Source organism: Eretmochelys imbricata, chromosome 5 (genome assembly GCF_965152235.1).
Source record: "Eretmochelys imbricata isolate rEreImb1 chromosome 5, rEreImb1.hap1, whole genome shotgun sequence".
In the NCBI taxonomy this organism is placed as follows: Eukaryota; Metazoa; Chordata; order Testudines; family Cheloniidae; genus Eretmochelys; species Eretmochelys imbricata.
The window spans coordinates 53,227,816-53,243,036 of record NC_135576.1 but is presented as its reverse complement, the minus strand read 5'-3'; the positions used below and the strand labels follow the sequence as shown (position 1 = coordinate 53,243,036).

The following is a 15,221-nucleotide window of genomic DNA, read 5'->3' as shown; positions in this document are numbered from 1 at the left end:
ATTTGACAAACCCTACAATATATCTCAGTTAATCTCCCTTTTCTCAGCACTTTCATATCTCTTTTTCTGTAAACTTAATACTATGTGAAAGATCTCAAGTAATGGCCAGTTGTCTAATACAATACTGTAATTCAGGAATTGGTAGCTCAGTTCAATGCTACTTTAGTTCAAAGTAGTTTTGCAGTTTCTGTTCTGGAAACCCATGAAATTAAAGCTGCATATGCAAATACAGTGCCTTCAGCTAAAAAACTTCATGAACTTGTGCAAATTATGGTAATTTGCATCACAGACTCTGCAAAGTAATCAGGAAAATGATGATAATACACCATGGCAAATATCCTGTCCCCCAAATCCCACAACATCCACCTGTGGATGTAACAGATGTTCCCAAATGTTTTAGCTGACCACACTGTAAATGGCATTGTTAATGGCTACAGACGAATGGAATGTTAACACCATCTAATGCTACACTTAAGAGTAATAATGTATGGCATGGAAGCTGTGAAACTAAAATGCATTGTAGCACAGATAACGAAAGTCCAATCAGTGATTTGAGTACATCATATGACAAACACCATTCTTATGACTCCCAGTAATAAGTACAATACATTTGCACCTTCTTACAACCACAGTGAATTTGACTTAAAGACAATTATAATGTACATTTCTACATTATCTTAAATAATTAGTACCAATATATACCTAGAAAAAAACTTAAAAACTCCTGTTTAGACAAACCTGTGCTTCAAAGAATAACTTCTGGTATACTGTGAAACCTTACTGTTATGGCAAACTGTATGGACATGGGTCATAGGTCTAAAGGGCAAACTCTTACCTGTATTATTGCCCATAATGGCAATAACAATAAATCTTATGTCAGATGTATCTTCCATGTCTGTTTCAAGATCTGAAATAGAGGGAGACACTTCCTGAGGTTCTAAAACCTCTGTGGTTTCCTCAACTTTGGGTGGTCTGGTAGGTCGTGCAACTGCAGTGGCACTTGATGATGTGAAATATTCTTTATCAATTTCTGGTTCCACTGTCTTGCCTGTCAGACCATCATCAGTAGTGGTTTTACTGGGAGAAGTAGATTCACCAATTATTACCATGTCTATGCTTGTTTCCTCCTCATCTTCCCTGTCAATTATACGTGGAGGCTTTTTAGTAACAAAGGACTTGGTAGTTGAAGTTGGTTGGATTTTGTCTGCTGCACTTAGAACTGTTGTTTTATCTGTTCCAATAGTTGAAAATATAATTGGTTCTGTTCCTTTAGGTTCCTTCAATATTCCTGAACCTTCCAGACTATGGGCTGTAAAATTTTTCACTTTTTCCACAAAAGTAGATTTCTCAATCTGATGAGTAATACCTTCTGGTGCAGAAGGACCTGTAGGCACTGTATGTGAAGGTAACTCAGATTCCCAACTCACCACACTGCTGTCTTCCGTTTCATTTTCTTGTTTGATGCGTGGTACTCCACCTTCATCTACTTGAGTTTCAGTGGTTGGTGATACTTGCATAACTTCAGTGGTATTTACTTTGTGGTCAGTAACAGCATCAACTTTTGGAGACAGTAAAAGCTGTATGGTCCCAGTGGTTGTTTCACCAGATGCTAGAACTTTTCCATAATCCCTTATCTTTATATCAGGCACAAAAGCTTCTGAAGTTGTACGTATTTCATCATATGCTGATCCTTCAGTAATTATGTCCACATCCTGCCTTTCAGTAATAGCTGTGTGACCCAATTCAGGTTCTAAAGTTGTCTTTTGTTCATATATTTGAACAAATGTCACAGGCACCTTAGACGTAGTTGCAGTAGAATCAGTGGTAGTAACCAATTGCTCTATAGTAATTCCATATGGTTTTCCTTCCACTGTTTCTTCAGTAATTTGGATCACATCTTGTCTTTCAGTAATAGTTGTCTGAGCAGATTCAGATTTGGATACAACTTCCTGATCATCTGTTTCCACGTGTACTTGAGTAGATGTCACATCCATTTTAGAAATGGATGCTGTGGACTCTGTGGCAGTAACCATTTGTACCAGAACTTCATCTTTGGTAGAGTGTTCCTTTTGAAATACTGTTCCTTCTGTATCTTGAGTTTCCACATGTGGGTGAATAGTAGTTATTGCTCTGGAGATTCCTAGGTCTTGGCCCTGCTCGATAGTACTTCCTTCCTCAGTCCAAACAACTTCTTGCCCTCCTGTTCCTGCATTAGGTTCAACCTTTTCTTCATAGGATTTTACAGTAGTGGATGTCATTGCAGATGATTCTTCTTTAATGATTATTCCAGTACTTATCTGGCCACCCTCTGTGACTGCATATTTTGTGACCTCTTTATCTGTAAATGTAAGGGCTTCAGTAAATAGTGCTTTTTCAGTGGCCTCTTCTGGTTTCATTTCTGGTGCAGGAATAAATGTTCTCACAGTATCATGATACCTTGAAACAACATCTTCATGTTCTGTAAAACCTTCTGTCGGTTGTTCTCTGTCACTCACTTCCATGACAGGGGGCCTGGCAGTTGGTAATTTTGTAGCTTTTGATGCTGGCACTGATGGCAGAAAGGGCTTTATTGTTGCATTGCTTTCATCCAGTGATATTTTTGATACTGTGATCGCTTCCATTTCTATAGCTCTGCGAGTAGAGTAGACACTTGTAATATCTTTACCCCGATCTATATGAGCTGATATAGCTGTAAGTTCTTCATCAGTTTTTGGTTCTGTTGGCTCAACACTTATCTTAGTTTTATCTTTTTCTGTTGAAATTGCTGTTTCAGAGTGCTTTGTATGTTCTACAATATGAAGTTGCCCTGGAGAAGCTGTAGAAAATTCCATTCCAGAGATACCATCTCCTGTTCTTAAAGCTCCATATCTTTTCACATAATGAAGCAAATCTTCTGTCACATTTTCCTGATCTTTACCAGTAGATAGTGGAGTGCTTGAAACTTGAGGAGCAAGTGTGAATTTCTCACTAGCAATATGTCCCTTAGGTTCTGTTTTGTCCTTATCAGAATCAGGAATAACTGTTGTGAGAGAGGGGGCTGTGACATCAATTGTTCTCAATTCTGGCTCTCTCGTTTTTTCTAAGATGATTGACCCTTCTGTTTTTAGAAATGGGTAGATGTCAGTCTGCATTCCTTTTACTACCCGTTGTGGTGAAGTGGTACCTTCTGAGACAGTGATGGCCTCAGCTTCTGTCTGATTAACTGTTAGTACAGATGTAGACATAGGTAGTCCAAAGGAAATTTCAAGTGCATCGGTAGGCTGCACATCCTCCAAATCCTCTCTGCTTCCTTCAGCTGATGCCTCATTATCAAATAGAATATGTTCCTCTGTAATTCTAACTGCTGGAGTTGACTCACTTGCTGTAGAAGGTGCCCTAGCAGTTACAGTATGCCCATCTAAGAATGTCTTTGATACAGTAATTACTTCTAATTCTGAGATTCTGCTAGAAGCCAGAGTTCTGTGGTCAGGCATAACAGTGTATGTGCTTGCTTTGCCACTCTCCTCCTCTGTGGTAGGTTCATGATGATCAGTGTGCAGATCTTTGGGAATTACAACAGTTGTAAGTTTCTTATGAGTTTTTGCTTCCATTGATTCTTTTGTAGGTTGAGCACTAAGATACATTTCCTCCTTTGTTAGTGTAACTGAAGTCTCTATTTCAGCAACCTCTTGTACAGGGGTTTGCGCTGAGGCATTTGCAGATGTTCTCATTGGACCCACCTCTATTTGTTCAGTCTGACTTTCAACAGTTTGTGTATTTTCAGTTTCAACATCTTCCCATGAATCTGTGACTGGAAGTGATGTGGGAATTGCACTTGTAGCTGCTCTATGCTCTGGAATTATTGAGGACAAATAAACTTCCTCTCTAATTTTAGACATATCTGATTTCTTAGATAATTCTGCTGCAGAATAAGTGTGCTCCAACTCCTCTTGTATAGGTGTACTCACTGCTAGCCTAGGTGTGGCATCAGCTTTAGTCATTTCCAATGATTCAGAAGTATCTACTTTGCCATCTGTGACAATCTGAGGTAGAATAGTGGTTAACTTAATGTTCTCCTTAAGCATCTTCTCTTCTTGTTTTTTCTCACCCCCTTTGGTAGTTAGTATTGTATCTTCCTTTATTCTTTCCAGGATCACTTTTTCCAAAGATGAAATCTTTGTTTTGGTGACAACTGATTCAGTGATTGAACTATCAGAGATATCAGGTTTAAGAGTAGCTTTGCCAGGTATTATTTTTAGCTCTGTTAACAGATTGGCTGGCCCACTTTCCATAGGAATGTCCAGCTCAACAGATGCAGACTCTGATATATTTTGTTTACCTAAAAAAAGATGTTAAAGAAGCAGTTAGAAAGGGTATAAATAAGCCCATTTTTATACTTTTCTGATGCAAACTAAATGTTAAACCTGAACAGAATGAATGAAAGCAACAAAATGTTTTAGAGGAAAGTTTTGAATTCAGTACAGCTTTAAATGCCCACATAAAAACACTGTATTACAATGCCACAAGATTTGCTGGAGTTCATACACAATACTCATAGGAAGTTAGATTAGGGCTGAATGTGAGAACAGTATTTTTTCACTGAATGGCTTTAATTAATTTGCCTTTAGCCAAAGTATTTGTCTACCAGGTTTTGAGTTTTTTTAATTTAGAGGTGCTATTAAGTGTTTTTAAGTAATGGAAGGAAATTAAATGTTATTACTTTTAGTTTAGGACAGGGTTTCCCAAACTTGGGACGCCGCGCTCGTGCTGCTTCCCGCAGCCCCCATTGGCCTGCAGCAGCGAACTTCGGCCAGTGAGAGCCGCCATCGGCCGAACCTGCGGAGGCAGCAGGTAAACAAACCAGCCCGGCCCGCCAGGGGCTTTCCCTGCACAAGCGGTATCCCAAGTTGGGAAAACACTGGTTTAGGATATAATATTATTCATAAAAGTCCTGTCTTTGGCTCCCTGAGCTGGGAGCGCTGTGCGGGAGGCATCCTCAGACCTGGGGGAGGGAATCTCTTGCATTGCTCAACAACAACAACAACAACAAACAGGAGCAACAAAGCATGTCAGTAATATTAGTTTCATGGTGCTACATTAACGTTATCAGAGGTCTTTATACAACATAATGTCAACAAAATACAAACATATTGCTCTTTATTGTACTGACTGAAATGCTGAAGTTGAATTTTTCATGTCATACTCTGTCTATAAGAAAATTCTTGCAGTTAAAGGAAGAGACGTTTCCCATTTCCCCTGGTGCCGCTATGCTATGCTATGTACTAGTTGCATTGCAAATGTCATGAGTATTTTTTCAAGGCTTACTTTAGCATACAATTCACATGTATAACAGGAAGTAAAATACCAGTTTAGTATATTTTCAGCACATAATTATAAATCACAAAAGGGAACCCTGACAGCAACAGGAGTGTGCTTAGGCAACAGAAACTAACATGCCATCCTAAAACACTGTATAATAATGTCACAAGATTTGCTGTAATCCATCTAAACTGTACTCTCAGGCATTTAGATTAGGTCTGAAAGTGAGAAAAATAATCCACGGAGGACGAAAAAATACCCACAGGTAAAATCAGAAACCTTGTATTGCAATGAAGTTGACTTTTGGAAAATAATCCTGCTTCCCTTCACACACAAAACTGGGAGCATATATATGAAAGGACAGCAGGATTGGGCCCTTTAAGACACCAAATAATAAGGGGACAGCAGTTGTGGATCAAGAGTAGAGTATGGCCCTTAGAGTCACCATTAGGACATAGATGATGATTTCAAGATTTTTAGTACATAAATATGTCAGCACAAGGGTGACCAGATGTCCCGATTTTATAGGGACAGTCCCGATATTTGGGGCTTTTTCTTATATAGGGTCTTATTACCCTCCACCTCCTGTCCTGATTTTTCACACTTGCTATCTGGTCACCATAGTCAGCACTAACTGTCCCAGCACAACACAGTTGAACCTACAGCCTCTTTCATATGAAAGCATTGCTAAGTATCTAATCAGGTAATTAAAATCCCTACACAAACATGCAAGACATTTATGTAGTTACAATTTTTTAGGAAGACAGGCACAAAGGCCAAAAGTTGGGTTTCAGAATTAATGAATGAGCTCAGGGAAACCCAGAGACTCAGTGTATGATATGAAAGTTTTATCATTCCTACTTGAGGGCCAGGGTTCAGGGACAAAGATGAGGTTTGAGATAGGATTCAGAGAGTCACATTTACAGAAAGGAGATATTCCAGAGGATGGAGCAAAGAAGAATCTACTATCCACTAAGACATCCAGAATTGAAGAGCACAGGGAAAAGATTGTTAGAACAGGTAATGGGACAGGCAGAGAAGGGGAAGAAGTTAAGGGAGAATATAGGAACCTGCAAATTGAGCACATCCATCTGTTTAATGCTCAAGAGTACCCAATACATATGCACATATCAGGTATTTTCACATGCACATGGCTAATTAGATGTCTCTCAGGGCTTGTCTACACTTATAGTGCTGCAGTGGTGCAGTTGCACTGGTAGCACTTAATGAAGATAACTACCTTTGTCAATAGAAGAGCTTCTCCCATTGGCATAAATATTCCGCCTCCCCGAGAGGCGATTGCTAGGATGATGGGAGAAGCCTTCCACATCCCTGAGCAACCATGTATTTATACCAACACAAGTTTATAGTGTAGACCAGGGCGTAGGCATTTGTTCATGCATATAATATATTTGTGTGCATAAATTAGGCCTACACAAATGTAGGTTTGAAGTTTCACACACCTAATTTTGAAAATCTTGCCCTTACAGACAAACTATTAGATTATACACTGAAGTAGACAAAGAGGTGGTCAACCAGCTTTATCCAAATCCAGATCTAAACTTCTTCAAATTTCAGAGCATTAGGATCCAAGGGTTCGGTCCACACCCAGTATGGAGTTAGATCCATTCATTAAGTTTGGATCAGAAGCCAGAAGTTTGGGGGTGTTCTTGTGTGAGCCACTCTCTAAAGTCTGTTCAAGTGGGAACAAATATTATTGTTTGTTTTAAAGAATATTAAATAGAGGTGGCGAAAAATAGAAAATAAAGCCAGAATCAAAATATATTTATGAATAAAGAGATAGAATGTGATTCACCACTATTTGAGGGCTTTGTAATACTAGTTATTCGTGACTTTTTAGGTGACTGCCAGGTTTTCATTAAAATGTTTGCAAATCTTAAAAGATTAATGAATTACAACTGAAGTCTCTATTTCAGCAACCTCTTGTACAGGGATTTGCAGTGAGGCATTTGCAGATGTTCTCATTGTACCCACCTCTATTTGTTCAGTCTAACTTTCCACAGTTTGTGTATTTTCAGTTTCAACATCTTCCCATAAATTCATGCCTGATATGCAGTTACTTACTATTCATGACTTACTAACTGCTAATCTCTTGATAAAAAGTTTCAGACATTCAGTGAGGGAGCAGAAATAAACAAACTAAAAAAATAAGGCCAAATGCATCAGATATTTGGTTCAGCAATTACTAATTGACCAACTCTAACAAACAAACAAACAAGCATTTTGTTTCCTAAAGAAGAAGAAGAATACAATATAAATTCTATTCAGTTTATAGATAGGTGGCCAAATTTTCTGCTGGTACAAACTGAAATCTGAGGAGCAGTGCTAATTTACACCATCTCTAGGATTGTTTCAGTTACACTAGATAAGTGCCTTATCACTAATATGATGTATACATTTTTCATGGACATGTTTCAGATTTGTAAATTTAACTGAGAAGAATTAGCTGAGACACAGATGCTTCTTCTTAGTGAAGACATCTACCAGCATTTCTTTCTGCCTTGTACAAAAAAAAAAAAAGTTGATTTTTTAATAGGTTCCAACTCCAGTTTTAACTGGTTGCTTCTCTATCCAGATGTTTTGCATTACTGTATTCCTTGCGCCATGTGTTCAAGAAGCTGTCTTCTTTGTGCTTCTTCTGATGTAAGACATGAGACAGATTTTCCTAATAAAATGCATGAATCTTTTAGCAGCAAGAAAGCAAATTATCTCAACAACTGCTGCTTACATCAAAGGCTATCTTGTATTGCTTTCAATTGATTCCTTTTATATTAAGAACAACCTGAATGAAGTTGATTTTGGATGGACCTTATGTGAATTGGTAGAGATACTGTACTTTTTCATTCTCCAACTGTTTACTTTATGCTTTCACTCTAGAACAGCTTTCTTCCTTCTTCACTGTTGTTTAAATAAGGTCATTAAAATGAAGTTATATTAAGACCTAATAATTTTATCTAGGAAAACACACTATATGGCTTGAGAACAAAATGCTTTAACTTTGAGACCACAAACTGAGAAGTTTAATAAGAAATGTATCTCTAATTTACTCTCTAGAGGCAGACAATACTAATTTTACTTACATTTTACAAATAAAGTATGTCTACATTTTCAGGATACTTAGGGCCCAGTTCAATAAGACACTTAAGCATATGTCTAACTTTAAGCACTTGAATAGTCCCTTTGAAATAAATAGAACTATTCACATGATTAAGTTGAGGCATACAGCATTGAAGTATCTAGATGAATTAGGGCCTTATACTACTACATCAGTACCTTATGAAACACGCCCAGCAAACATGCCCATGCAGAAGCTCATCAAGTCCACTTTTTGAAGTGAGTCATAAAAAAAAATAACCCCTCCATACTCCAATCAATAGTTGATAAAAAAAGTAGTCCATGATTTACTCTCTAGCTGCTGCAGTATTAAGGGCCTGATACAAAGCCTAATGAAGTCAGTGGAAAGACCCCCACAGACTTCAGTGTATTTTCAATCAAACCCTAAGAGAAGAAAACAAAAAAACCCTTTTCCTCTCTGTAATGAGTGGCCATAAAACCGGTATCCATTAGAAATGAAGTCACTTTTGGCTGAAATAATATTTTGTTCCACTGCAGCTGAGCATCAGTGTTCAGCAAATTTTGCTTTCTAATTAATTCTTTTTTAACATTCCCTATCCCACCAAAAGCAATCTTAGCTTTTAACAGATAAAAGACTTTTTTGATGATAGCCTTGATGCAGCAACGTCCTGGAGTACATGCCTAACTCTATGGTCAAAGTCAATGCTTTAGGCATGATCTCAAGTACCTTGCAGAATAAGGGACTAAACATGAGCTGTAGGAAATAAACACAATAAACCAATTAATAGAGGTTAAACTTCAAGAAGACTTCAGACACATCTGTAAGCAACCAAGAAGAAAATGAAAGATAATAAGCCATATGGTTTCTGAAGAGAAAAAAAAATACATGATCAAAGTGATGGTCTCTTATTTTTAAAAAACAAGACTTTAGACTTCACATCTCAAATTATTAGTCTGAGCCCATTTCACTTTCCAAAGTCAAGACTATTTGTACAGTATGGTTTTGCAACTGGAAAGCAAACTAAGTAAAATCTTAAACTTAACTGTACTATAGATAGATTTTTTTCTTGGCTCATGATTTTATCTGAAGCTAATAAATTGTGCTTTGTGCTAGCAATCTTCAGAATGTGGGTTGGAGGTTTCTTCTAACTTTAACTGCAAAATTAAATTCAATATATAGAATTTCCACCAAGGAGAGTTTGAATCACAATAAAGACTTCATGCTGGGCTGAAGGAAGAGGTGTCTCCTTTTTTAAATACAAGGTTTGTTTTGATAATGATTAAGACAGATGCCTACTCTGGCACAGATCTGTTGCTTTGGAGCATTTGAAAAATCTAATCCACTAGCTGGCTCCACAAGGGCCAGAGTCAGCCACTCTCTCTGGAGCGGAGAAGCATATGTTTACATGTGTCCCACATATTCCAATTGTACTACTCAAAGACACAGAGGATATTATTCAGCATGAGTGAAAGTGGTAAACTGAGGTCCTTAATCATTGCCATTTCACTTCATACCAAATGCATAATGTGCATTACATTCAAAAAGTTAAATCACTGGCTTTCAGGCAGTAGTATGAGAAAGATTAGGGAGCTGAACATGAGCACAGCAATGTGATGCTGTGGCCAAAAGAGCTAATGCGATTCTGGATGCATAGACAGGGGAATCTTGAGTAAATCGTAGAATCATAGAAGCAGCAGTAAATCATAGAATATGAGGGTTGGAAGGGACCACCTCAGGAGGTCATCTAGTCCAACCCCCTGCTCAAAGCAGGGCCAATCCCCAATTTTTGCCCCAGATCCCTAAATGGCCGCCTCAAGGATTGAACTCACAACCCTGGGTTTAGCAGGCCAATGCTCAAACCACTGAGTTCTCCCTCTCCCCGACTAGGAGTAGGAGTAGAGAAGTTATTTTACCTCTGGATTTGGCACTGGTGCAACTGCTGCAAGAATATTATGTCCAGTTCTGGTGCCCAGTATTCAATAAGAATATTCATAAATTGGAGAGGGTTCAGAGAAGAGCCACGAGAATGGGTAAAGGACCAGAACATATGCCTTATAGTGAGAGACTCAAGGACCTCAGTCTACTTAGCTTATCAAAGAGAAGCTTTAAGGGTGACTTGATTGTCTATAAGTATCTACATGGGAAACAAATATTTAATAAAAGGCTCTTCACTCTAACAGAGAAAGGTATAACACAATCCAATGGCTGGAAGTTGAAGCTAGACAAATTCTGGCCGGAAAAAAGACAATTTTTTGACGGTAATTAACCAGTAAGGGTAATTAACCTTTGGAACAAGTTCCATTACTGACCATTTTTAAGTCAGGATTGGATGTTCTTCTAAATGATCTGCTCTAGGAACTATTTAGGGGAAGTTCTATGGCCTGTGTTCCATAGGAGGTCAGACTAGATCAGGGGTGGGCAAACTTTTTGGCCTGAGGGCCACATCGTGGTTCCGAAACTGTATGGAGGGCCGGGTAGGAAAGGCTGTGCTTCCCCAAACAGCCTGGCCCCTGCCCCTATTCATCCCCCCCACTTCCTGCCCCCTGACTGCCCCCCTCAGAACCCTTGCCCCATCCAACCCCCCCCCACTCCTTGTCCCCTGATCGGGACCCCCTGCCCCAACTGCCCCCCCAGGACCCCACCCCCCATCCAAACCCCCCTGCTCCCTGTCCCCCGACTGCCCCAACCCCTATCCACACCCCTGCCGCCTGACAGACCGCTCCTCCCCCGGTACTCCCATGCCTATCCAACTGTCCCCTGTCCCCTGACTGCCCCCCAGGACTCCCTACCCCTTATCCAACCCCCCGCTCCCCACCCCTTTACCTTGCCGCTCAGAGCACCAGGACTGGCAGCCGCGCTGCCCGGCCGGAGCCAGCCACACTGCCGTGCAGTCTAGAGCACTGGGGCAGGCCGGCGGCTCTGGCAGCCACACTGCCTGGCAGAAGCTTGCAGCCCCGCCACCCAGAGCACTGGCGGCATGGCGAGCTGAGGCTGCAGGGGAGTGGGGACAGCAGGGGAGGGGTCGGGGGCTAGCATCACCAGCCGGGAGCTCAAGGCCCAGGCAGGAGGGTCCCTTGGGCCGGATGTGGCCCGCGGGCCGTAGTTTGCCCACCTCTGGACTAGATGATCACAATGGTCTCTTTTGGCCTTCGAATCTATGAGGCAGAGGAAAGTTTACTGGGACACAGTAAAAATGTGACATTACTGCTTTCAACGATAAAAACATCTGTTTTGCAGACTTTAGGCCCTGGCGCTACCTAGATAACTCTGCTTGATTTTGCCACAGAGGAATGCTGTGTGTTTCCAATTAGCAGCCTGTGATCTAATAAATGAATGTAACAATTATTTAAACTTACTTTCCATTAACACAAGTCCCCTAAATGTCAGGATTCAAGTATTAGGGGGAAAATATAACAAGATACATTATGAAAATACTGACAGAGCACTAAGCATTTTACTGAGGTTTTGTGCAAGGGTTTAAGAAACCAAGATTGCTGTGTGGTGACTGCTGCAAAGGAGTGCTCTTAACCAGTTTCATATGGAACAGTTGCGCCTGAGCTTCAGATCAGGGATTATGGTATCACACGGAGCCTCACAGTGACTGTACATTGCATTTTCATGTGACACTCTGAGCTAGACTGTGACATTTAAGCCACAGTCCTGAGTGCAGTGTGGAGCTGTCTCACCTTAGGGAGAGCCACAGAGAGATTGTTAACTATGTCACAATCTCTCTCATGTTGACTCTTGTACACAAAGAGTGAGCAGTTTCACTTTCCATCAGAGCCAACCACTGCCACCAGTATGCTGGCCTTGTTTTGCAGGCGGAGTCAGAGGTTAGGTAGGTTCTTAGCTTCTCCTCCTTTCCCCTCCCTCCTTTCTGGATCCTAGCTCTTCGAGGGAAGAAAGGCAAACAGGTGCACAGTCCTTGAGGAGCCATGTAAATATAAATATCCTTCACAAGAATTTGCATGGGGTCATTGTGTTTTTTTTCTTTGCTTTTGTGTTTCAGACAATGTTCACAGACGTAAAGATTTTATTAATTTGCAAACCAAAAAAAGACAATGTATAACTTCAACCCTTTTACATGAAAAACAATAAACAAAACTCATATGGTATGGAAATATAGTGAATTGCTTCAAAAAGTATTCTCTAGCATTTTGAATTGCATTCAATATTGCACTAGTACTAAATAAAACCAAATGCTACATACAATCTGGTGACACAGAGTTCACCAGTTACCTCTCTGTTTATGGAAACAAATACGTGAGTGTGTTTGAGCCATATTCTGTATTCATTAAGGGCCTGATCTTGCCAGGTGCCAACTCAGAGGAGCTGGATGCTCTTCCATTGACATCTAAGGCAGTGCTTCTCAAGCTATGTGATGTGGGGAACTGGCAATTTTTTTTTCCAATGTGCGCGCAGACTGGCAGCCGATGGCTCGTGGACTGGCACCGGTCCGCAGACCACCACTTTGAGTAGCACTGATCTAAGGGACTTGAAGATACCCAATCCCTCTCATAAGTAGATCTATGTGATTTTTTCAGTTTACTGGCCGTTCAAAAAATTGAAAAAAAGTATTTTGAAATTTTTGGAAAGCTGAAAAGTGAAACTTTTTGTTTAGCATCAAATAAAACATTTTGTTTGACCTGAAATAAAATATGTCATTTCACGTTTGAGCTTTTAAAAATGTTTTCCTATTTTACTAACAAAATTGAAGTAAATTTCAAAATGAAAAGTCATTTGGAATTGAAAAATTGAAACTATTCATTTAAAAATGTGGAAATGAAACATTTCAATTTTTTTCAGGGTTGTTTTGGTTTGGTTTGGTTTTTTTTGCGGTTTCTTTTTCTTCCGAACATAAGAACAGCCATAGTGGGTGAGACCAAAGGTCCATCTAACCCAGTATCCTGTCTTCTGACAGTGGCCAATGGCAGGTGCTTCAAAGGGAACAAACAGAACAGGTAACCATCAAGTGATTCAACAAGGAAAGTGATCAGGAACAGCCAGCATGGATTCACCAAGGGAAGGTCATGCCTGACTAATCTAATCGCCTTTTATGATGAGATTACTGGTTCTGTGGATGAAGGGAAAGCAGTGGATGTATTGTTTCTTGACTTTAGCAAAGATTTTGACACGGTCTCCCACAGTATTCTTGTCAGCATGTTAAGGAAGTATGGGCTGGATGAATGCACTATTAGGTGGGTAGAAAGCTGGCTAGATTGTCGGGCTCAACGGGTAGTGATCAATGGCTCCATGTCTAGTTGGCAGCCGGTATCAAGTGGAGTGCCCCAAGGGTCGGTCCTGGGGCCGGTTTTGTTCAATATCTTCATAAATGATCTGGAGGATGGTGTGGATTGCACTCTCAGCAAATTTGCGGATGATACTAAACTGGGAGGAGTGGTAGATACGCTGGAGAGGAGGGACAGGATACAGAAGGACCTAGACAAATTGGAGGATTGGGCCAAAAGAAATCTGATGAGGTTCAATAAGGATAAGTGCAGGGTCCTGCACTTAGGATGGAAGAATCCAATGCACCGCTACAGACTAGGGACCGAATGGCTAGGCAGCAGTTCTGCGGAAAAGGACCTAGGGGTGACAGTGGACGAGAAGCTGGATATGAGTCAACAGTGTGCCCTTGTTGCCAAGAAGGCCAATGGCATTTTGGGATGTATAAGTAGGGGCATAGCGAGCAGATCGAGGGACGTGATCGTTCCCCTCTATTTGACATTGGTGAGGCCTCATCTGGAGTACTGTGTCCAGTTTTGGGCCCCACACTACAAGAAGGATGTGGATAAATTGGAGAGAGTCCAGCGAAGGGCAACAAAAATGATTAGGGGTCTGGAACACATGACTTATGAGGAGAGGCTGAGGGAGCTGGGATTGTTTAGCCTGCAGAAGAGAAGAATGAGGGGGGATTTGATAGCTGCTTTCAACTACCTGAAAGGGGGTTCCAAAGAGGATGGCTCTAGACTGTTCTCAATGGTAGCAGATGACAGAACGAGGAGTAATGGTCTCAAGTTGCAGTGGGGGAGGTTTAGATTGGATATTAGGAAAAACTTTTTCACTAAGAGGGTGGTGAAACACTGGAATGCGTTACCTAGGGAGGTGGTAGAATCTCCTTCCTTAGAGGTTTTTAAGGTCAGGCTTGACAAAGCCCTGGCTGGGATGATTTAACTGGGAATTGGTCCTGCTTCGAGCAGGGGGTTGGACTAGATGACCTTCAGGGGTCCCTTCCAACCCTGATATTCTATGATTCTATGATTCATTCCCCCTTCGCACACTCCCAGCTTCTGGCAAACAGAGGCTAGGGACACTATGCCTGCCCATCCTGGCTAATAGCCATTGATGGGCCTATCCTCCATGAATTTAACTCGTTCTTTTTTTTAATCCTAATCAAAACGATTGTTGTGAATTCAATATGAATTCAGAAAATGTTTTGGTCAATCCAACTATCAAATTTCACGCAGGTCTCCTCGGTGCTCAGTGTCTGGCAGGAACAAGCTGTAACTCTTCAATGATCAGTAGGAGATTTTCCTGAGCAAGTTATGAGTAAGGAGAGTGCTGAGTAAGGTCTAAATCTAGTCGATCAGATGGTCTGAGCCTCTGTGCAAATACACAAAAGTAAAGGAAAAAACCCCAATGACCCCATGCAAATTCTTGTGAAGGATATTTATAAGCCCCGGGGTATGTCAAAATTTGCTTTAAGAAAAACTTCCTGAAAGGATAAAGTACAAAGTGGAAAATACAAATTATATTTTCATAGGGTGAAATTCACTCTATACACCTAATGCGCACTAGCCAGACTCTATGTGAGTGAAGAGCAACT

The 15,221-nt window shown here is 40.6% G+C and overlaps 2 protein-coding genes across 2 annotated transcripts in view; both read right to left on the bottom strand.

Moving 5' to 3' along the window:
* Positions 1–4,806, bottom strand: part of LOC144264926 (versican core protein-like) — a 38,758-nt gene extending 33,952 nt beyond the window's left edge. Inside the window, exons 1-2 of the mRNA XM_077816927.1 lie at positions 4,785–4,806; positions 836–4,318 (exon numbers count right to left, since the gene is read on the bottom strand). Coding sequence (XP_077673053.1) covers positions 836–4,318; positions 4,785–4,806 — 3,505 coding nt within the window. The remainder of the gene's footprint in view (positions 1–835; positions 4,319–4,784) is intronic.
* Positions 1–15,221, bottom strand: part of LOC144264567 (versican core protein-like) — a 122,950-nt gene that overhangs the window by 69,329 nt on the left and 38,400 nt on the right. The window lies entirely within an intron of this gene.